Source organism: Panonychus citri, unplaced genomic scaffold (assembly GCF_014898815.1).
Source record: "Panonychus citri isolate SS breed McGregor unplaced genomic scaffold, ASM1489881v1 Contig00077, whole genome shotgun sequence".
In the NCBI taxonomy this organism is placed as follows: Eukaryota; Metazoa; Arthropoda; class Arachnida; order Trombidiformes; family Tetranychidae; genus Panonychus; species Panonychus citri.
Genome location: NW_026515482.1, coordinates 1,404,708 through 1,426,689, shown reverse-complemented (window position 1 = coordinate 1,426,689; position 21,982 = coordinate 1,404,708). Strand labels below are relative to the sequence as shown.

Below are 21,982 nucleotides of genomic sequence, written 5' to 3'. Positions count from 1 at the left end.
ATGAAAATCATTTGCAAGTTTTGCATGCAAAATAAGAGACAGAATTTCAGTTCGTCAGTATGGCCGAGCGGTCTAAGGCGCCAGACTCAAGATTAACTTCTTATCTCATCTCTGAGATTGTGAGCGATCTGGTACACGTATGTGTGCGTGGGTTCGAACCCCACTGCTGACAAATATTTTTTTCTTTTGACAAAAGTTCCAAATCAGTTGATCAAATTGTTCCAATTATGATCTCGACTAATTTGGCTCTTTCAAAGCCTTTAAGCCTCCGACTCCGATTTCAAGATGATTTAGAAAAACAATTATACGAGTCTGCTGTTCGAAACGTGGAGTCTAATTAGTTTACCAATTAACTATAATCGACAATTAACTTGCGATAATTGATTGTGCATTATTTTCATCTATTAGATGGTTAATTAAATTTCTTTTGTTTTTTTTGTTCAGTTTACTTGTTTTTCTTATTGTTCATGAAGCTTTTTCTGGATTATTAGCCAACACTTAGTATTGGAAATTAATTTTCAACTGGAATGATAGTTACTATTTATTATTAAAAGATTTACTTTAATATTGATTGAAAATGTTGTCATTTAACTTCAATTAGGATTGAGTTTTGTTTTCTATTAATTGTTGTCAATTTTAATGTTGGTGGTTTTTATTTGTTGATGTTGTTGTTTTTGGTGTTGATTGTAGTATCAAATTGTTTACCACTTTATTTTATCATTCAAAAGTCAATGTGTAGCTTTCATCTTTAGCTTAATTTACTTGATTCAATTCATCGAAATGATAATTAATTCATGTGTTTTCCAACTAATTTAGTGTATGTTTATGCAATTGTTGTTTTTGTTGTTGTTTATCATTTGTTGATAGATGTTTGTTGTTGTTGTTGTTACTGTATGATGTGGATGTAAGTGTTTCGTGTGTTTGTGTGTGAGTTTATATAAAGAGATGAACTTTCGAAGATGAAATTATAAAGGGATTGTAAAGTTGAATTATTTTTCTTTCTTTCTTCAGTGTGTGGATTAGCTAAATAATTTTTGATGAGAATGTGACATGAGTGTTGAATGAGAGAAAGGAAATATATCTTGAGAGTTGAGAGAGACCTAAACAAAGAATTGGTCCTAAGCAAGATTGGGAAGAGAGAAATAGAGAGAGAGAGTAAGAGAGAGAGAGAGAGAGAGAGAGAGAGAGAGAGAGAGAGAAGAAATAAAGCAGACGCGGGAACTGAATTGACGGAAAGAGACATCGAGGAGAGAGTGAGACGAAAAAAGAGATGAAGCGAAGAGAAGGAGCAGAAATTTCGTTTTTCTTATAGATTTATCTTCGACGTGGAGAGACCATGCGTTTAGGGGGAGGACTTCGACTTCTTGATCTGCTGCTTCTTCTTACATAGTTGGCTCCGTTTCTTCTAGGACTTCTAGAGACTCGTGAGCGACTACGTTTACGAGCAACAGAACGAGATCTTGATCTGGATGAGCTTCGCGTTCTGGATCTTGAGTAGGATCGGCTACGTGAACGTGATCTAGATACAGACGATGAACGACTTCGACTCCTTCTATCACGAAGCCGAGAGGGTTGACTTCTTCTACCTGAATAAGATCCCCGACCAGGACCAGCTCGACGATTGAAAGCAGGTTCTCTTCCCTTGTATGCAACTGGACTTCTTTCCTGCTATCGAATTTAAGAAAAAAAAAGTGAAAATATGAAGGGTTAAAAGAGAACCAAAAAAAGAATCAACATGAGAATGAAAAAAATATTAAAGATCAAAGGATTGGCGCGTATTTCATATCAAATACGATTACATGTTCTTTCACTAGGGTTGATCATATGATTATTTTCCTTTCATTCTCCTATATGATTGACTTACCCTGCGCTCGTACGGAGGTGGAGTCCTTCGTCTTTGCCTTTGTTGCTTCTCTAATCGACTTTTACGTGTAGCTTCTCTAGCTGCCATTTCCTCTTCTCTTTTCTTTAAATTTTCAGCTCTTAATTCGGCTCGTTTTTTGGCTTGATCCTCATCTAGTGGTAACCAATAAATACATGGCGTTGCTTTGGTTTTCTTGTAGAGATCATCCAGAAGTTTAGCCGGTGATTCATGTTCACCGGCATTATCGTCCTTATGTGCTAAGTTACCATCACCCTCTTCGGACTCTATAAGAGGAAAAGAGGGGAAGTTAAAGGGTAAAAGAAAGAAAAACGAACAAAATCGAAGATGACAGATGAGAAAAATTGATCGAATTTTAGATTTTCTTTTTTCTTTTCTAATCTATGCTTCATTCTTACCTTTATGAATACGATTTTTTTCTCTATGTTGTTGGGCGTCTCTGTTTCGTCTTCCCTTAGCTTCTGGACTGGCACTATTTGCTCTTTTCTTTTTATTAGGTGAGATTATCTCTTCTGCTGGTTGATCATTATGAGAAAATTTCTCTTTATCCCATTCTCTAATAGGTCTCTTTTCTCTCTCTGATTTATCAGCCCGATCTTGCTTATTACTCTCTTTCAAATCTTTTGATGAACCTTGATCTAATTTCTCCAACTTACCTCTTCTAATGACAGCATCGAATTTCTCATTAATAATCTCTTTTTTACTGCTCTCTTTCAATTCATTTAAATTATCTTGTTTAGTTGAATAAGTTCGAGCGCGTGAAGATGATGATGATAAAGGTTGAGCTGAAGATTGTTGTTGTTGTTGTTGTTGTAAAGGTACAGATGAAGATGATGGCGGGTTTTTATCCAAATTGAGATGATACTCTAACTCTTCCGGTGTAGCAAATTCAATAATCAATTTTTTAGGATTAGCATCAGGCCAAGAAATACCATGAAGTGTTTCACGAGTTTGTATTGCATCCTCTATCTTTTCATACGTAGCATAACACTTTGACTTTATCTTATCAATCCAAAATTGATCCTCAACCAGTTTACCAGTTTTCTCTAAAAGTTCCTTTAACCTTACCAAGGTGAAAGGTCGAACCAAATTACGGATAAAGAGTATATTGGATGTTGTCTCTGAAGGTGGTGCACCGCCACCACCACCACCACCAGTTACTGTTGCTCCTTGTGTAGTAGGTGTTATTGTTGGCGTCGGGGTGGTGGTTATGGTAGCTGTTAAAGTTGGTACATCGGTGGTTACAGGTGATGTATCTCCAGTTTTCTCTGATCCCTCTAAGGTGGTAGACTCGGTAGCCATGCTTGTGAAAGGTAAGTATAGCAGCCGCTACCTTTTGGTTACTCTTTATCTTTCAAATTAAACCCAATAATTAACCGATAATACGCTAGTTAAATGTCAACAATTGAGATGTCAACCGATTCCTTACACTATGATGAACAAATTAAAACAAAAACTAGAAGTCAAATAACATCACAATTAATAAATTAATTTACTTTAGATGATAATTAACATGTGAGGAAAAATTTCATTACTTGAAAATAGAAAAGAAAATACAACGTTTGGAGCGCCATCTGTTGTTCAAAAGAATTAGAATTGAGTTAAAACAGATCATCAGTTTTTTTTTTAATCTTTTTATGTTTTGATTACATTAATTGTCTGTGATTAAATTAAATTTAACCTTTTCAATTTAATTTCATTGGAATACCCTTTTGATTGATCTAATTTCTTACTGATTATCTTGGGTTTTCTTCTGTGTGATTAAAGGTTACACATTTTTCTTCTGTGATTGTGTTTCCTTTTCTTTTTGTATTTCCGTTGATTGGTTTTCGGTTTTTTTTTGTTTGTTTCTTGTTTCATCTTAATTTTGATTAACTGATTTTGGACACAATTTTGCCTTTCATTCATCATGTCAGAGATAATTCAATGGTTTGATAGTTTACCAAGATTTACTAGATGTTGGCTTGGGTTGTCTGTCGCTTTTCCCATCGTCGGAAAATTTGGTCTCTTCTCGCCAATGTCTGTCATGTTGACTCCACAATTTATTACTCAACTTCAGGTAAGAATCATTGGAGAATAGAATTTTTTTCAATTCTTTTTTTCCTTTATTCTTTTATTGTCTTAATATGGTTTTGATTATTATAGTTTTTTTACCATTTTCTCTTCTCTTTTTCCTCTTTAGCTTTGGAGGCCCTTTACAGCTACATTTTATTACCCAACGGGATTTCATTACCTTATGAATCTCTATTTTCTTTACCATTACTCATTACGACTTGAAACAGGTTTGTTTCTCATTGGATCTCCAATGGTTTTCTCATTTTTCTATCAATTTCTACAAGGATTATCACGATTAAATGAAAGAAAACTTGATTATGTCAACAATCAGCTGTTTTCATTAACCGAAACGTTTACTCATATTTTGCCTTTTCTCGTACTGGAAAAAAGTTTCATCCTTTTCCAAAAATTTCCAAGTCATATTATATTTGTCGCATGAAATATCAATCTACCATTAGAATGTCAATATTATAGAAATAGTGATATCTTCATAAATGAATTGATTGACAATATGTTTATCATTCGCTTTAATTTTCAACTCTTAAATGTTGACATTGAATTAATTTATCTCTCTTTTTTAAATTCTATTTCAGGTCCCGAGTTTGCATCGAAACCAGCTGATTATCTTTTCTTATTGATATTCAATTGGATTTGGTCTGTAATATTTGGTTATTTTTTCAGTATTTACCTTCTTATGGATTCAATGGTTTTATCTGTTCTTTATATTTGGTGTCAATTTAACAAGGAGCAAATTGTTTCATTTTGGTTCGGTATCAGAGTAAAAGCAATGTACTTACCATGGGTTCTACTCGGATTTAATATGCTCATGGGTGGAAGGTAAACAAAAATGAAACTTAATCGATTTCATATTTCATTTCGATTATGATTATTATAACTTATCAAATTAGAAACATTAATTTTTCTTTTCCTCTTTAAATCTTATTAGTGTAATGTTCGAGATCATTGGTATAGTAATTGGTCATCTTTACTATTATACGATGGTCAAATATCCTGCTGAAAATGGAGTTGAGTTAATTGGAGTACCTTCAATACTTTATGACTATTTTCCCAATATTCAAAATCGAGTTGGTGGATTTACTTATGTCCCACCAACCCAACAACAGCAACAACAAAGGCCCACAGCAAGAGGACACAATTGGGGCAGAGGTTTTACCCTCGGAGGAGGATATTAACTTCATAAATCTATTCACCTAACCAATTAAATTTGCCAACAATGGCCAAGTCCATAAATACATAAATTGTTCTATGTAAATTCAACACGATTAAGCTAATTTTCAAAGGCGATTCGATGCTGATAAAAACATCACCAGAAATCAGAAACATTTTGTGCAAAAAACAAACAAAATATATGAAATAATTAACAAATCTTATTGATATTAATCAACTAACATCATCAAATTAGTTATGAAAAAGTTGATTCATGAAAAACAAAGGTAATGATCAAACTCATCAAATTTCAAGATTTTATCTTTTCCATTTCCAAAATATCTTGAAATCAATCATTGTTATTATATAACTGTAACCATGAAAGTGTAATTAATGATTAACATTAATTACTTCAAGTGAGTTGAATTAATTTGCTCATAAAAACGACCAATATAACCGATTGATTAGTTAAATTAACCTGAGAGTATATGATTACCTCGGAAAGAAAGAAAAACAATAATTATCGAAGCTAAATTGTTATATTTATAATATTTCCTTCACAATGGATGATGCGTACAAATTAATATTATTAATTATTATAATTTTTTGTTTGTTGACTGTAATGCAAAGTACAAGGATGCAAAAAAATGGTTTCTTTAGAATGAGAAATAGAAGAAAATGATTTTTTTGTTTTAAGAAAGAATAAGTTGGAGAGAAGAAGATGAGATGGGGAAAGAGTTAGGAAGAAGATGAGGATGATGAGGAGCGAAGAAAAAGTTCTTACAGCCTAAAGTGATTACTCGAAATAAGTATTAATTCGTTTGCTGGCGATCTTTTGTTTCTCAAAAGTAATTTTAGCAAAGGAGAAGATCAAAATTCTCAGTTTGATTTTCTTTTTTCTCTGTTTCCTCTGGTCTATCTCTCTATCTCTCTCTAGCTCTCGTTTTCTCGTTTTCTGGTATCTCATGAAATTATTAATAATAATTTGTAGTAATTTGACTTGTTTTAAACTCCTCTAAAATTGTGAGCCATCGGAACAGTTACAATTGAGTGAATTTATATTAGTTCCAATATCAGAAAAAGAAGGAGGAAAAGGAAGATGAGAGAAAGAGAGACAAGAGGAGAAAGGAGAGAGGAAGAGAAATATATTCATAAATCTATAAGTATATTGACGGGGAAAATGAGATAGCATTCAAACAGGAAGGTGATAAATCAAAGGTTCCCTTTGAAATTAAAAATGACTGGGAATCAATGAAAATGGTGAAAAAAACTGTCTGATTCAGTTTGTTTTTTAGTGAGTGTGGTTGAGTTGATTAAAGAGTTTGAGCCTTCTTACTCTCTTTCTCTCCCTCCTCTCTGCTCCTTTCAATAGTAGTAGATTTTGTTGTTGTGACAATCAGAGTGATTATTATTGTTGATGAAGATGGCGATGATGATGGTGATGATGATGATGAAGTTGATGAAGATGAAGATGAGGAGAAAAAAGGATGAGGATGCTATTGACGCAGATAATGTGTTGCTCCTATTCTGGTGGTGGACAAACTTTGCTTTTTTTGCCTTTGCTTTGGAATGGTCCGATTACACACATAAGAAGATCAATGTTGTAAAATTAAGTTGATGTAAAATAAAATAAGAGAGAAAAAAATGATTTATCTGGTTAATCGGGGTTTCAGTCACCAAACGAGATTCCGTTGAGTCGATCAATCTCCATTGCCATGATAGGAATAGAATAGAAAAACAAATTCATCAAAGGCAATAATCTATTTTTTTTTGTATTTGGTGATTGGTTTCTGTGTATGTAGTTAGTTGACTTGATAAGTGATTTTTTGTTTTTGTCACTCTGTGTGTGTGGGTGTATACATGGACTTTTCTAGTTGGTTGTTTTGTAAGGAGAGAGAGACAGAGAGAGAGAGAGAAGTGTTAAGGAAAAGGTGTAAAGTTGTGGCAATTGATGAAGATAAAAAGTAAAAGGGTGGATTTGCATGATGTTTATGTCCTTAACTCTAATCGTATGGCTGTAATGAGAGGAAGAAATAAACAATCGATAATTAGTTTATGTTTACATTGGAAGAAAGAAAAACAATACAATTAAAAATGTAGAATATTCAATTCAAATTATTGGCTGATAAAAAATTCAGAATCAAAAATAGATAACCATGAATGGTAGAAAAATATAAAAGGGTAACAAAGATTGAAAGATAGATCAGTTTTTACCACACTCATGAAGCGTCACGAGAATAATTGGATTCAGATGATACAAACTATTTAAAGACCTTGATTAACTATTAATAATTAACAATCAATCTACCAAATAATTAAATGTAATCATCGTATTCGGTGAGACAATTTCTAATCATAGAAACTCATACCATTGATTAGTGATTGAGTTTCTAGCTAATTGCATTATATGAGAAAACGGAGGTATTTTTTGGAGAATTTTTCGGTTTGTCAGTTCTCTTTTTCTCTCTTTCTTTATCATCTCTTAATCTCTCTCTCTCTCTCTCTCTCTTTCTCACTCTGGTTTATTTGAAAAACATCCGGTGTGCCTGGTAAATAATACCAAATAACAGTAATGTTTTAAATGTGTGTGTGTTACTGTTAAAATTCCTAAATATGATGATCGGATGATAACTGACAAGAGCAAAACGGAAAAAATTAACATACCATCAATTATTTCAGATTTCAATTTGGTGATCTCCCGCCTTATTTCATTCAGAATTTCTTGTTTCAATTGTTCTATTTTTATTTGGTCAATACCGTTTATGTTACCACTGTCTAAGGAACCAGCCCTTAATCTGGAAATAAGAAAAAGAAATAGACACAAATCAGAATAAGAAAAAAGGATAAAAATGGATAAATGATAGATAGAGAGGAAGAATAGAAGGAGAGAGGTAAAACGAGAGAAAAAGTGAGTGAGTGAGTTAGTAAGGAGAGAGAGAGAGAGAGAGAGAGAGAGAGCTGGAAGGAAGGAAGAGAAAGAAGTAAAAGATTAAAACCTTTGTAGACTTGATTCATTGGAATCCTTATTGGGACTATTTCCGTTAGTAGTTACTTTTTTATCCCAATTACGTTTTTCACCAACCGGAGTAGTTGAATCGCAATCATTTTGATTTTGAATACCCTCTGCTTGAGCTCTTCTACGTGCTAAAGTTTTTGCCATTTCATCCATCATACTGGCAATACCACCAACACCCATTGAACCTGATGAGCTTTTGGTACTTATTGAATCAGCATCTTTTTCATCTCGACCGGTACGTTTAAGTTTAACATTTGACAAAGCTGATGCTAAATTTAATGGACCAGCATTACTATTATTATTGTTAATACAATTATTAGATATATTATTATTATTAGACTTTTCATTTGGTGTCTGATTTCCTGACACTGGAAGTGGTGGTGGTGCAGGAGCCGCTGAGATTAGGCTACCAGGAGGTGGAGGTGGTGGTGGTGGCGGTGGCGGTGGTGGGGGTACTGAGTTTGTCGATGGAGGTTGAACCATCGGACTGTAAACAGAAGAAAGGGAGAAAGAGAGTGAGAATCTTTCATTAACAAATGAAATTTAACCAATTGGAACTATTATTAAGCAAAATAAATTGATTTTATTCTCATTCTCTAGGTTTCATCAGTTTCTCTTATTTTCCTCCAATAAATTGATCTGTTTTCCAGCTTAAAGACAGAGTAACAAGATTAATTCTATGGACAAACAATAAAGTCCTATGGATATTTCGCTTTGAATGATAAAAATTATAAAAGGTGAAACCTCCTATTTTGTCTGTTATCTGTTTTCTTTTATTCACTTACCGGAGTTGAAAGTCTATGCGCATATACTCCGATGCAGAGGGAGGCTGACCAATCATTCCTCCTCCACCACCTCCTGGTCCAGGACCAGGTCCACCACAATGTCCATAAACAGGCTGTTGTTGTAATTGTTGCAACTGTGCTTGTTGTTGCTGTTGTTGTAACTGTTGTAATTGTTGATGTTGTTGTTGGAGTTGCTGTTGTTGTTGCTGTTGAGGTGGTGGTTGAGGAGGTTGTGGTTGCATGGGTAACATTGGTTGTTGTGGAAGTTGGGGTATCTGCGGAATCTGTGGTGGCTGTTGTTGTTGTTGTTGTTGGGCCATAGGCTGTTGAGGTTGGGATTGTTGTTGTTGCTGTTGAGGATGTTGTTGATGATTAGCCATGATTGAATTCTTATTTGGTATTATTGAGTTATTCATTGAATTGGTTGAACTAAGAACATCCAATACTTGGATCATTGTTTCCGCAAAACCTTGTGCATCATCTTTATTACTAAAATTTAAACCATACACTTGTCTACTATCCCTCCATTGATGGAATGTTGGTGTCGCAGTGACATATTTTAATCCTTTAACAATGGCACAATTAATGACGACCTGTAAGAAGAAGACCAGAAATTTATTTAATAAGGATTGAGAAAAAAATATCCGGAAAAGGTAATAAAGGGAAAAAAAGAGAAAGAGGAAGAAAATAAAGATCAAGACAAAAGGGATTGTAAGAAAATAGCCCAACAAACAAATGTCACTTTAAGCTTAACATTTGGTCACTTTACTGACAATATTTGCCTGGTAATGTCCAGCTTGCATTTACCAAAAACCTAGAGTACCTTTGATAGTCTCAAAGGTGACAGTTGATTGTGAAACTGTTATTCACATACGAGTTAATCGAAAAATGATTATTATCGCTTAAAATTCAAGTAATTGTACTGAAGAGATGGTTATCATTTTATCTCTCTTTCTCTCTCTCTCTCTTTTCTCTTTTTCTTTCATCTTCAACAGAATTATAGATGTCGGAGAAAAACAAATAAACATAAGTATATATAAGTATATAAATGAACCAGAGAAAAAAATATCAACACAGAGAAAAGAGACTAATTGGCAAGAGTGAGAGAGAGAGAGAGAGAGAGATAAAGAACAAATTTAAAGGGGATGAATTGAGAAAAAAAGAATAAAAGATGTTAAGATGATAGATTTAAGTTGATAAAGTAAAAGAATAATATAAAGAGAATAGAAATCAAAGTATAATTACCTCATGATCTTGAAGTTTTCTTCCAACAACTCTGAACGTGTTGTTTATTACATTTTGATAAATATGGACTCTAGAGACACCCGAGCAAGTTCCCGATGGTATCCATTTTTTGTTCATTTCATCGTAAATCATAACAGACGCCCTAGCCGATGTAATGGATTGCTCACTTGATGTATACATGATGGAAACATATACATTGCATAGGAAGTACAGCAAGAAGATGAAAAGTGAAGCAGAAGTAGCATCAGAAGGAGAGAAAAGAAGAAAAAGAGAAAAAAATGAAAAAATTGATGGAAAGAAAAGATGATGAACAGAAAAAGAAAGAGATGAAGAAAGAAAAGATGGGGATAGACAGAAGTGAAAAAGAGAGGAAGAGAAAGAGAGAGAGAGAGAGAGAGAGAGAAAAAAAAACCAAGAGAAGAAAAATTAAAACCAATGGATGAGAGATGAAAAAAAGGCCACAGAGAAACAAGAGAAAATTATTCTTCTCTTTTAATCAACAACTCACCTCTGATTCATGATTAATTGATGATTACAATTTAATTACAATCTAAAACTAAACCATCACAGGGAAGGGCACACATGAAGATACAGAAAAAAAGAGATGAAGCTTCAGTGAGAGAGAAAATTTAAAAAGACGAATTCTCTTTTGTGATGACTAACTAAAGGAACAAGAGAACAAAATGAGAAGATTGAACAATTTCTCCAACAGATGGGGTAACCTTTTTCTCTCTTTGGTTGAAAAATATTCTTTTTCTGGTTGGAGGCGGAGAATCTTCTTGGTCCTTCCTCTTGGAGTCAACGAGAACAAAATTCAAAATTTTGTTAATTGTTTCGTTTCCTTCATCGTTTTGATCTGTTGATTAACTTAAGAAATTAACTTATTGATGATTGTGAATGTTTACAATTAAGGGATTAATTTGATGAGCAATTTGGTGAATGACTCAGTTCAATTGAGTTAATTTATTGTGTAAGCATTTAGAATCCAGTTAGTTACCATGGTAACTGTGTTTTCGGAGCATCAATTTTGTTTTTAATTTTTACATGTGTTTGTTTTGATTGGAAATGTTTTCAATTTTGTTACCTTTAATTGCTTAGTCTAATTTGCTGATTGGGTCAAGTTACATAATCAGTCACAATGAGATTTAAATTGTAAGTAGAATGGAAATTATTCTTTTCTCTTTTTACAATTTCTATTCATTTTCCATTCTGATTCTAATTCTTTTCTCTTTTGTTTTCTTTTAGATTTTCGGCTCAATCGCCATCTTCATTTAATCTTGTTTACAAAAAGAATTTATTTCAATATTCTGGACTTCAGGCGAATCCATCTAGATCATCATCTTCATCATGTGACTTATCAAGGAAAACTTTATCTTCTATCCTGTTTTCTAATAGTAAATTTAAATCAAATCTTTCATCGTTTAGAGTTTATTGTAAAACGATTGATTATGATAAGGAGGAGATTTATGAGAATGTTACCTACGAAGACTTGACAGTTGACATGTTCAAAGAATTAATTAAAACAGATGAAGATGCTAAACAGATCGAGCAAATTTTGGCAAGTTATACGGTAGCTAAATATGAAACTGGTAAAGTCCCGACGACATTAACCCTTGAAAATATGTCCAAATTATTACAGATGAATTTTTATAAGAGGGAACAGTATTTTCTTACACTATTTAATCGTGAATTGAGTAAATATCTTCGACAAAAGACAGCCAGGCCACTTCCTGAGCGACATCCTCACCTGGAAATTGAAAGAAACGCTGGCAAACAACAAATCATGGGCGTTAGATTTGATAGCGAAACCGGAGCTCCATTGTATGGTGAATGGTTAAATTCCCATTTCCTGAGATTCCGAAAAGCTGAATTAACTCATAGTGTTGACAGTAATCTAATTTCTGGATACATGTTTGGACCTAAGATTGTGATAGATTGTGATTATGATCTTAATATAGTAGAAGCTAAAAAAGTGGTCTGGGATATCAACTATACAATCAAAGCAATCAGTAAACAAACCGATCCATTTAATTTACTATTAACTGGACCAATCAACTCATCGTATAAAAATATGTTAAATGAACTTCTAGATTCAAGTAATCCAAAATTTGGTTATATTGGTTTACAAATGAAAGACGAACATTTTCTCGACCTTTTCCCGAAAGAGAAAATAATTTACCTCTCACCCTATTCAGTTAATCCTCTGAAAAGCTACGATAAAGATTCAATTTATGTTCTTGGTGGTTTACCTGATCTGCAATCGGTTAACATAAGACTTGGTTCATTAAAGAAGATTAAAGCTCTTGGATTAAAATCTTATCGATTACCTTTAGATGATCATTTTGTTTTTAAAGCATCTAAAAGGTTAAGTTGCCAAGAATGTGTCAACATATTAGATCATCTTAGTATCAACAACAATTTAGCCGCTGCTTTGAAACATGGAGTTAGTCCAGGTCGATATCGAACTGAAGAGGAAATAAAAGTGGCCGCCGATGAAAGGACAGTTAGAATATTGAAGAGAAGTTTCCGTGATCTTCGAAGCGAATTGGAAAATACAAAATTCACTTAAAAAATTACAATTATTTTGTTCCAACAAAAATAAAACTTCAACAATTAAGTTCAAATTGTGAACACAATTGTTACCATGGTAACAGTGTTTTCGGAGCATCAATTTTGTTATCAATTTTTACATGTGTTTATTTTCACTCAAAGTGTTTACAATTTGATTTTTACTTGTTCCCATTAATTACATAGTTTAATTTGATGATTCGATTGGTTAAATTGTTAAGCAATGAGGTTTAAATTGTAAGTACATTTCAAATTATCGTTTTCTTTTCTCTTTTACATTTTCTATTCATTTACCATTCTAATCTAACTCTCTTTCGCTTCATTTTGTTTTCTTTTAGATTTTCGGCTCAATTACCATCTTCATTTAATCTTCTTTACAAAAAGAATTTTTTCAATATTCTGGACTTCAGGCGAATCCATCTAGATCATCATCTTCATCAGTGTTTTCATCATCCTCATCAGCATCATGTGACTTATCAAGGAAAACTTTATCTTCTATCCTGTTTTCTAATAGTAAATTTAAATCAAATCTTTCATCGTTTAGAGTTTATAGTAAAAGGATCGATTATGACAAGGACGAGATTTACGCGAATGTTACCTACGAAGACTTGACAGTTGACATGTTCAAAGAATTAATTAAAACAGAGAAAGATGCTAAACTGGTCGGTGAAATTTTATCCTTCTATGAGTATATTAAATTTGATACCGGAATTGTGCCATCAACAATCAAAGTAACTAAAATGTACGAACTGATGAAATTACCAAGAAACTCTTGGCAATCTAGTTTTAAATATTTGTACGAAAAAGAGCATATAACAAAAGGTAAAAGATTACATAGATCTCAGAGATCTAAATCATCAAGTTACAATGATATACAAAGAATCAAGGATGAAGGTAAAACTATAGATCTTGGAATCCAATTCGACCCGAAAACTGGAGCACCTCAATACGGCGAATGGTTAAATAGTCACTTTATTAGGATTCGTCAATTTGAATATCGATGTTCATTTTTCTCCAATCTATTATCCAGTTGCCTCTTTGGAACCAGATTAATCATAGATTGTGATTATGATTATGACGTTATCAGTGCTAAAAATGTGATCCACGATTTACAGAAAGCGTTTGCCCATAACCGAACTGCAATCGAACCCTTTAATTTAACCTTAACCGGACTAAAAAATCAAATATTCTTGGATTTGCTCAATGAATATTCCGTCTCATACAAATCTAGTTATGGTCACCTTGGAATTGAACAACACAGTGAAAATTTCGATCAACTTTTTCCCAATCAAAAGTTGATTTATCTTTCACCATATTCAAAAGCCACTTTAACCCATTTCGATGAAGATGCAATTTATATTATCGGCGGATTATCATCGAGATCAAGTGAACCTTTGTCGTTGAAAAAAGCACTTTCGCTGAAAATACCCAACTATTGTTTTCCAACTACGAATTTATCTTTTCGAGCCATGAAAAATGCCAAAGCTTTCGACATCTCAGAATGTACCAAGATAATGTTACTCTCCAAGGAGACAAAAGATATTAACTTAGCCGTTGGAGCGGGAATCAGTTTAAATCGCCTGAAGACATCGGAGGAAATTGAAGAAGAGCAAAATAGGCGAATGAGTAAATTACTTTCCACAATTAAGAAATTAAAAAAACACAAACCGATTCGAGAATAATTTAGTTTTATAATAAACCAAATCGAACTTGAGTTTAATTCAACCAATTGGCATTTATCGTGCTAATTGTTGTGATTTATAGATTTTCTTTGACAATTTAATGATTAAAGTGAAACTTTATTGTACAAAATGATTTGAATACACTTTATATGTTACATTTAAATAGAAACGAGAAAGTTTTATATTACATTTATTGTTTAGTCTAATTTTTGATCATCAGAGTTAATTTTGGAAATTAATTGTTTTCTATTTTGAGCTCAAATTGTCAGGTATGTGTAACAATTAAAAAAAAGACAATGTTTAAGTTGATTGATTTTATATTGGAATCAATTGTTGGTGAATTTACATTTCTCTTTTTTTTGTTGGCTAATCAAATTGTTAGTTTGATTTAAATGTTTTCGCTTTGGACATTAGGTTAATTAAACCAATATAATGAGGCACAATCTTTTTTGCTTCTGATTTAACGATTGTTAAACTCTGAAGCAAAGTTATTAAATTATCATTATTACAGTTAAGTGAGTAAAAGTATTCGTATAAGTAGTCGATAATATCGATATTAACAGTTATATTAATAATATTTAACATCGAGATTAAAGTTGCAACAATTGGAAATCAAAAGAGAGGGAGAGAGAAAAAAAGATTGATTGTTCATGGCATTGGTTAATTAGTTGTATATTGATCGAAATGATCGTTTGAATCTGAAAGAAAACGGGAAAAAATATTAGGAGTAAAATCTTTGGTATGATGATGATGATGTTTCGTATGTTAACCAGGTGAATTGGGCCGGAAATTTCGGGTTAATAGGACATCGTAGGGAGGATCAGGATCCATTCGTGAATGTCGTTGAATTTGATGTAAATTGGACGTTAAAGCGACTTCTTGTTCACAAAAAGCTAAACGATTAGCGGCATAAGGTGAAGTATAATAAGATCCATACCCTGATTTACGTTGGACAGTTTCGTAAATCTTTTTACCTGAAAACAGAGACAAAAGAGGCAAAGCAAAAATCAGTTTTCGATTGTTAAAATGAATCGTCTAAATTAACATCACTTACCATCAATTGAAGATTCAACTGGAAGGGCAAATGAAGACATGGATAGACTTTCCATTTTTTGTCTATCATTTGTATTATCTGATATTTGACAAAGAATAAAAATAACAAAGTGATCAGTTAATAAGCCATGACTCGTGATAATGGTGGTTTCATATAAGGTGGAAGAATATAATTCCTGAGCAATTAAACTTACAAGTCTCTTGGGAAGTATCGGTTCGTTGGTGTTTAGTTGACATGAGAATAGCAATAGTAATAAATATAACTATGAACACAATGAAAGCACATAAAATAGGAGCTAAAACCACAGGATCACCAAGGTTTAATTCCCAATTGGAGTAAGTATTAGAAGTGATTGGTGGAATTGTTCCTGTGCAATTGTAGAGAGGGAAAATAAAGGAACAAATAAAATCAACAACAATTAGAAAATTAAAAACAATGTATCACAGAAATGAGACAAATGAGACAAAAGGATAAAATGGAAAAGTATTAATATAAAGAAAACCATCTCACCTCCAGTAAGAGTTAAAGTGGCAAACAAATATTGAGCCTCGGTCGTTCCAGGCTCAGAATTAGCGATCATCAGTAAATCGTACCAAGTGGCAGGTATTAAATCAGGAATAATCAATTTCCCCTGTGAAGGCATAATATTATTTGAAAACATAATCCAATCAGTTTGAAAGTGTTGCTTATATTGAACCACATAGGATATGATGGGACAACCATTTTCACTCCAGGCACTTAAATCAATTAAGGCGGACGTTGAATTAACAGTTAGAAGTGATTCCAATGATCCTGGTGAAGGCACTAAAGTGAAACAAAATCAACAACAATCAAAAACAATTCAATTATAACCAATTAAAGAAAAGAAATCAAATAAAAGAAAAAGAGAAACAAATAATTTAAATTATATATAGAAAACCGATCAACCCCCTTGACAACAAAAAGAAAAGAAAATTTTTTTATTCTCTTTTTTGATTTGATTGGTTTTCTTTTTCTCTTCTTCTGTTTTGAGTAATTTTTTTTTTCTTTAATGAATTAAATGGTTTACTTACCATTACCAGAAGTCGACGAATGGACCAATTGATTATCGTGCGAAGGACCCGCTTTGTTGAACGCGACGATTGAAATTGTATATTTGGTTCCACATTTTAAATCTTCAAGAAGAAAATTTTTCCTCTGTCCCAAGATTTTAATCTCTTCCCAATCGTCCGAATTTGTCTTGTAATTAACCAAATAACCACTGATTGGATTAATTTCATCTTGTTCCACAATTTCAATGGTTAATGATCGATGGGTGACCAAGTTAACTCTTACATTAATCTCACCCGGTGGATCTAAATCATGGAGTGGAAACCAAAGAGAAGGAAGAAAAAAAAAGTCAAGTGAGTAAAAGGAAAAAACCATCTAACCAACATTAAACTGTGAACACAATTAATCATTAATTGAATTTAGTATAAGTGTCAACTGTTAATTCCAATACAAGTTAACTGATTATCTATCTTTTGTTTAATCTTTCAGACGATAATCAATTCAAAGTCATGGTCAAAATTGGAGTTAATCTTTTGTCAATCAATTGGAGGCCTAAAGAAGCAACAACAACAAGAAGGAAAAAAAATCAAATCTTCCAACTATCAACATCAATCAAAAGAGTTACATAATATCTTGATTGTCCAGTGTTTCCTTGGTGTGTTTTTTTTTCTTCCTCATTATCGTCAATTGTTGAGATTAGGAGTTTAATCATCACCGGATAAAGTCAATCATTCATGATGTTGGATGGAGAGATAATTACAATTGAAAAAAGAAACGATAAAATTGATTGGATGTACGTACAAATATACCAACTTAATTGTCTCTATCCTATTTGCCTAAAGTAAATTAATTTCATTTTCCTCTATGTCAATACCTTTGTCCACTTCTGACAGTAATCAATTTGATCATTTCTTTTCCTTTCTAGAATTTGACTATTGTGATGACCAATGGATAAAAAAAACAAACAGGAAAAGGAAATCAATCAGATCTCTGTACCATTCTGAGAAAGTTGAAGCAATAGAAAAGGAAAAATGTTCTCAATAATCAATCTAATGAGAAAGACCATTGGAAAAACAATAATCATTTACCAAAGGACAGTGAAGAATAACCTTGTCAACATGATATGTGAAGTGATCTTTTTATTGTTTGATTGACCATCATGGATAAATTAACTATCGATTTCCAGATTAATGATTAACTGATGGACAAATTTAGACACTCACCAAATTCAAGAGTTTGAGTGTAAATTTCCTCCGATGTGATTCCCGGACCTTTCTTATTATAAGGTCTGATTATTAGTCCATATTTGGTGTTTCTCTTTAAATCAGTTAGTTGATAGGACAATTCATCTAATTGTCTAAGTGTATCATTTAAACTCATCGATTTAAAGTTAAATGTATCACTCATTGAATTATAACCATGAACCTGACGATAGCCAACATGATAACCTTCAATCTTCTTGGTTCGTCCAATATTATTCCAAATGATCTTCAGTGATTGTGAACTAATCGATTCAATTCTCACATTATTTGGAGCCTCTCCTGGTGCTATTAGAACAATTATCCAATCATCAAAATATTATTTTAGTTTCCCAACGAATTGTTAGTAAGATAATTTTCTCATTCATTTCATTTCGATTCTTTAATTATTACCTTCTTCTTCTGTTTTTACAGTTATTTCATCTGATGGATCACTCCGACCGAAAGTATTCTGAGCTAGAACTCGAATTCGATAAATTGTCTCTGGTAAAAGGCCAGTTATCAAGGCGGTACATTCTTTAGGATTAACCGATGTTGTCTCAAACGAATTGGTCCAAATACCTTTAATGATAATAATCGTCACCAATGGAGACAGAAAAAAAAGTAAATGAGATGATAATCATCAAGTGATTAATGAATTTTGTGAGTTTAATAATCATTTTTTTCTTCATTCTCTTGTTGATAGTAAAGGTAACGAGGGAATCATGTTTATAATTAAAATTAGTATATCATCATTAATCAACATAAAAACTTTATCATCATTATCCTCATCAAGAGATATTCATATTATTGAGTATTCAATATACATTTACACCAAGTATTTATAATTATTAACATAATTCTGTCAGAATAGATTAATCTTAAGTTTATCCATTGAATTATGATTTAAGAAGATCATCAAATTAACACTATTACAGATATAATTAATCCAGTAAAGACTTGGGATGAGAAATGATTTGGTTACCCTAATTACTATTATTATTATTATTATAATAATCAGGTAAACTCATTCATAATGTTATATCAATATCAATATTCATGTTTTTGTTTGATGGACAGCATTTTATGTGACTTAATCTTGACGATGATTATACTATTTGGAATTGATTGTAATCATAAGAATGAAATTGTTTCTTTTGATGATCTTTTCATGGTAAATATTGTTCAGATTATTAGATAACATGTAAGAAAATGGGAAACAAATAGAGTGTAAACTGTATCTTGAAAGAAAAGAATAGAAATTCTTGTTCGAGTTACATCTTTCTCTTTCTTTTCTTTCTTTCGAAAACAAACAGAGCATAGAAAGAGAGAGAGAGAGTATTTTCATCTTTTTACCATAGGGACTGATGAGAGGATGATGATGATGATAATGATAAAAAGGGAGAAGGGATAACAAGGGAATACAGATGAAAATAAGAAAAAGAATCAAAAAGAGAGAAGAAAAAACGAAAAATTTTTAGCTTATTGTTATGGAAGAAACTGGAATAAAGAAAGTAAATGATGTTAAATATAATAGCCAGAGAAAGATGATGATAATGATGATGATATTGTTGTTATATTATGATGATGAAAGAATAAGAAGAGAGAGAAATGGAGGGGTCAGAACAAAGAATGACTTTCATGATGATAGATTGTAAGAAAGAAAAGAAATGTTCAAGGTAACATGGAGAGAAAGATGAGGAGAATGATGAACAAGAACAAGAGGAAGATAATGATTATGATGAGGATGAGAAAATGAACTTGACTGAAACTCACCATTATTATATGTATATTGTATTAGATAATCAAGAATTGGACTGTTACCATCATCAGGAGCTTCCCAGGCAATGGTCACATCGCGACTCGCCACTTCAACGGAACGTAAATTACGAGGAGATCGAGGTGAACCTTGGACAATTAGATGGATCGTTTTTTCCGCTCTACCAAATGAATTACTCGCCGTACACATGAAACTCCCTGAATCTTCAACTAACGGAGATTCTAAGGTTACATGTGACAAAACTCTGTTACCATTAACATCTTGATTAATCTGGAATCTTGATGATAATAAGAATGCTGAGTGATGTGAATTGGAGCCACTAAGCATCTCTCGACCACCACCGTCACTGGTTGAGCTCATGAGTCCATTCGCAGTGTTTACAGAATTGCTATTGAAATTTGGTGGTAATTGTGAAGGTAATCGATTCCAATTTATATCGATTGGTTGATCACCCAATGGATCACAGATTATCTCAGCCTTAAGTCCAGCTTCAACTTTGATTAATTCGTATGATTTGATGAAATGAACTGGATCATGAACTTCAAGCCGTGATATGGACGTTAAAGAAGGACCTTTATTATTGGTCACCTCACAAACGTAATCACCTTCATCAAGCTTGGAGGAATCAATGATTGCCAGGGAGCCATTTTCCAATACATGGATATGAGGGCCACTAACGATTCCAATCAATTCATTGGAAGCTGATGACTCACTTCGTCGAGCCTTTTTCCATTGATAAACCGGCGGTGGGATTCCTTCAGCTTGACAATTCATCAGAACTTTAGATCCACGAATGGTTGAATATCTTTCTAAAGGTTTTAATATCCATTTGGGAGCAGCTATTGAATATGAATGGAAATTGAATCAAATATTACAATCGGATGATGAATTAAATCAAACGTTTGATAACAAGATAGACTCTGGAAACGATCATGTTAATCAGTGAACAATAAGTGAATAACTTGCTCAGTGATTAAATATTAATACAAATCAGATTATGATTTGATTAACAGGAAGAGCAAAAAAAGTGTCTAGTAAATTAACAACTTGGTAAATGAAATTTATCATCTCATTTACCAGTAGTTATGTTAATTCAGACAGAACTTTTTTTTTGTTCTCTCTCATCATTTATCGTTTCATGTTTCATACATCAGAATATATTTATACATATTGTTCAACCTCAAAGGGATTCTAAAAATTGAACATCATCCTACTCATCATCATCTTTATCGTCAAAATGTCATTGTTGATATTCAAAAAAACTTATCTTCCTAATCATCATCATCATCATCATCATCATCTTCCTTTTCAATCTTGATCTTAATCTGGTTTGGTTTCTTTTTAAATTATAATCTCGTTGACAATATTCAATCAAATTGACTCTTTAACAGAAACTCAGTTCTTGTTGGATGATAACAAATAAGATTTTTTTTCACCATGATGATAATATGAATTCATCATGAATATAAATTACAAGAACTGGGGTTGAGAATATGATTCATCAAACAAATCATTTTATCTCATGATGATCATCAAGAACAAGTAATAACAACTTTATCATTGGAAGCGCTGAAATTATAATATAACTTGATTTAGTTCCTATGAGAATCTACTGAATGAATCAAGTATTCAGGGCGAAAAGAAAAAAAAAGTTCAGTAGTTGAATTTTTTTCAATTCGCCTTCTCTCATTTCAACATTGATCATCTACATGATGAGGAAGATAACTAATATTACCATCAACTCATTTGTTGAACATGATGAAATTATCATGATAAGTGATAAAAAGTTTTTTTCTAATTCAACTGAGACTGAATTCATATGAATTATTGTTGAAATTTTCTTTTTCAGAATTTAATTCAAAGCAAATCTTAATTTCTGTTCATGTTAATCATTCTAAATTCATGAGTTAATCGAGTTAAATTTATCATGATAATAAATTTGTTTCAATTCTCATCTGAATTAACAAAAAAAAGGGATAACATTAAAATGAATTAATCAGCCTGAGAAATTAACAAATGATTAGAATGAAAATTAAACTGAACATTTCTAATAATCTTGATTAACTGTTACTGTTAACAATTTAATCAGCTACTTGATGGTTAACAATTTACAATCTGACACAATCAACTGAACAAGTAACTTAATTGTTGTTTATTGAAAGACAAACTTGAACTTGATCAACTTAAGTCAATCCTTTAAATCATAATCATCATGGTGACAAGTTAAATAACTTACGATTAACACATACAATCAATTGTTGATTGTTTGACTAACAACAATTGACTAAATTTATGTCAAACAATCAAATATCAAGTTAAACAATAATGATAATCCAAAATTGGTTATAAATCATCAAGGATTTATATTAAACCTTAAAAGTTAATTGTTTCACTGATCATTGAGTTATGATGAAAGTAAACAAAACTTTCATCTCGATTTGGGCAAATTTTGGACAATCAACTTGATTGTAAACACTAGTT

General features: G+C 32.2%; 5 protein-coding genes, 2 long non-coding RNA genes and 1 other non-coding gene across 12 annotated transcripts in view; 5 read left to right on the top strand and 3 right to left on the bottom strand.

Moving 5' to 3' along the window:
- The first annotated feature begins 53 nt into the window (after positions 1-53).
- Trnal-caa (transfer RNA leucine (anticodon CAA)) lies at positions 54-172 on the top strand. The gene is made up of 2 exons: positions 54-91; positions 127-172. It is a non-coding gene; the product is annotated as a tRNA-Leu (tRNA).
- Positions 173-1,134: 962 nt separating this feature from the next.
- On the bottom strand, positions 1,135-3,431 carry LOC128387171 (apoptotic chromatin condensation inducer in the nucleus-like). Of its 2 annotated transcripts, none has more exons than XM_053346347.1 (3): positions 2,281-3,431; positions 1,865-2,148; positions 1,135-1,668 (listed from the first exon to the last, which is right to left on the bottom strand). In XM_053346347.1, the coding sequence occupies exons 1-3, from the start codon at positions 3,182-3,184 to the stop codon at positions 1,315-1,317; spliced, it is 1,542 nt and encodes a 513-aa protein (XP_053202322.1). In that variant the 5' UTR covers positions 3,185-3,431; the 3' UTR covers positions 1,135-1,314. The 2 variants fall into 2 exon arrangements, with proteins under 2 accessions (XP_053202322.1, XP_053202323.1); XM_053346348.1 differs by having other exon boundaries at positions 1,135-1,665.
- Positions 3,432-3,521: 90 nt separating this feature from the next.
- LOC128387174 (derlin-1-like) lies at positions 3,522-5,346 on the top strand. Its single transcript, XM_053346353.1, has 4 exons — positions 3,522-3,941; positions 4,065-4,164; positions 4,531-4,774; positions 4,884-5,346. The coding sequence occupies exons 1-4, from the start codon at positions 3,792-3,794 to the stop codon at positions 5,128-5,130; spliced, it is 741 nt and encodes a 246-aa protein (XP_053202328.1). The 5' UTR covers positions 3,522-3,791; the 3' UTR covers positions 5,131-5,346.
- A 278-nt stretch (positions 5,347-5,624) lies between these two features.
- On the bottom strand, positions 5,625-10,822 carry LOC128387172 (protein enabled homolog). Of its 2 annotated transcripts, XM_053346350.1 has the most exons (6): positions 10,659-10,822; positions 10,151-10,316; positions 8,906-9,498; positions 8,101-8,607; positions 7,769-7,899; positions 5,625-7,119 (listed from the first exon to the last, which is right to left on the bottom strand). In XM_053346350.1, the coding sequence occupies exons 1-6, from the start codon at positions 10,667-10,669 to the stop codon at positions 7,094-7,096; spliced, it is 1,434 nt and encodes a 477-aa protein (XP_053202325.1). In that variant the 5' UTR covers positions 10,670-10,822; the 3' UTR covers positions 5,625-7,093. The 2 variants fall into 2 exon arrangements, with proteins under 2 accessions (XP_053202325.1, XP_053202324.1); XM_053346349.1 differs by lacking the exon at positions 10,659-10,822 and having other exon boundaries at positions 10,151-10,345.
- Positions 10,823-10,947: 125 nt separating this feature from the next.
- On the top strand, positions 10,948-14,530 carry LOC128387173 (mitochondrial ribonuclease P protein 1 homolog). Of its 2 annotated transcripts, XM_053346351.1 has the most exons (3): positions 10,948-11,302; positions 11,396-11,499; positions 13,160-14,530. In XM_053346351.1, the coding sequence occupies exons 1-3, from the start codon at positions 11,289-11,291 to the stop codon at positions 14,398-14,400; spliced, it is 1,359 nt and encodes a 452-aa protein (XP_053202326.1). In that variant the 5' UTR covers positions 10,948-11,288; the 3' UTR covers positions 14,401-14,530. The 2 variants fall into 2 exon arrangements, with proteins under 2 accessions (XP_053202326.1, XP_053202327.1); XM_053346352.1 differs by lacking the exon at positions 13,160-14,530 and having other exon boundaries at positions 11,396-12,896.
- Positions 14,531-14,574: 44 nt separating this feature from the next.
- Positions 14,575-21,982, bottom strand: part of LOC128387169 (cell adhesion molecule DSCAM-like) — a 49,487-nt gene continuing 42,079 nt past the window's right edge. The window contains exons 6-13 of the mRNA XM_053346344.1: positions 19,498-20,340; positions 18,136-18,303; positions 17,707-18,030; positions 16,507-16,788; positions 15,965-16,258; positions 15,648-15,821; positions 15,455-15,532; positions 14,575-15,374 (exon numbers count right to left, since the gene is read on the bottom strand). Of these exons, the coding sequence (XP_053202319.1) occupies positions 15,166-15,374; positions 15,455-15,532; positions 15,648-15,821; positions 15,965-16,258; positions 16,507-16,788; positions 17,707-18,030; positions 18,136-18,303; positions 19,498-20,340 (2,372 nt within the window). The 3' untranslated portion in view covers positions 14,575-15,165. The remainder of the gene's footprint in view (positions 15,375-15,454; positions 15,533-15,647; positions 15,822-15,964; positions 16,259-16,506; positions 16,789-17,706; positions 18,031-18,135; positions 18,304-19,497; positions 20,341-21,982) is intronic.
- Positions 16,699-17,713, top strand: LOC128387175 (uncharacterized). 2 transcript variants are annotated; one of them, XR_008324988.1, is made up of 3 exons: positions 16,699-16,836; positions 16,973-17,276; positions 17,409-17,713. It is a non-coding gene; the product is annotated as an uncharacterized LOC128387175 (long non-coding RNA). The 2 variants fall into 2 exon arrangements; XR_008324989.1 differs by having other exon boundaries at positions 16,973-17,324.
- Positions 17,964-19,657, top strand: LOC128387176 (uncharacterized). Its single transcript, XR_008324990.1, has 3 exons — positions 17,964-18,088; positions 18,157-18,384; positions 19,523-19,657. It is a non-coding gene; the product is annotated as an uncharacterized LOC128387176 (long non-coding RNA).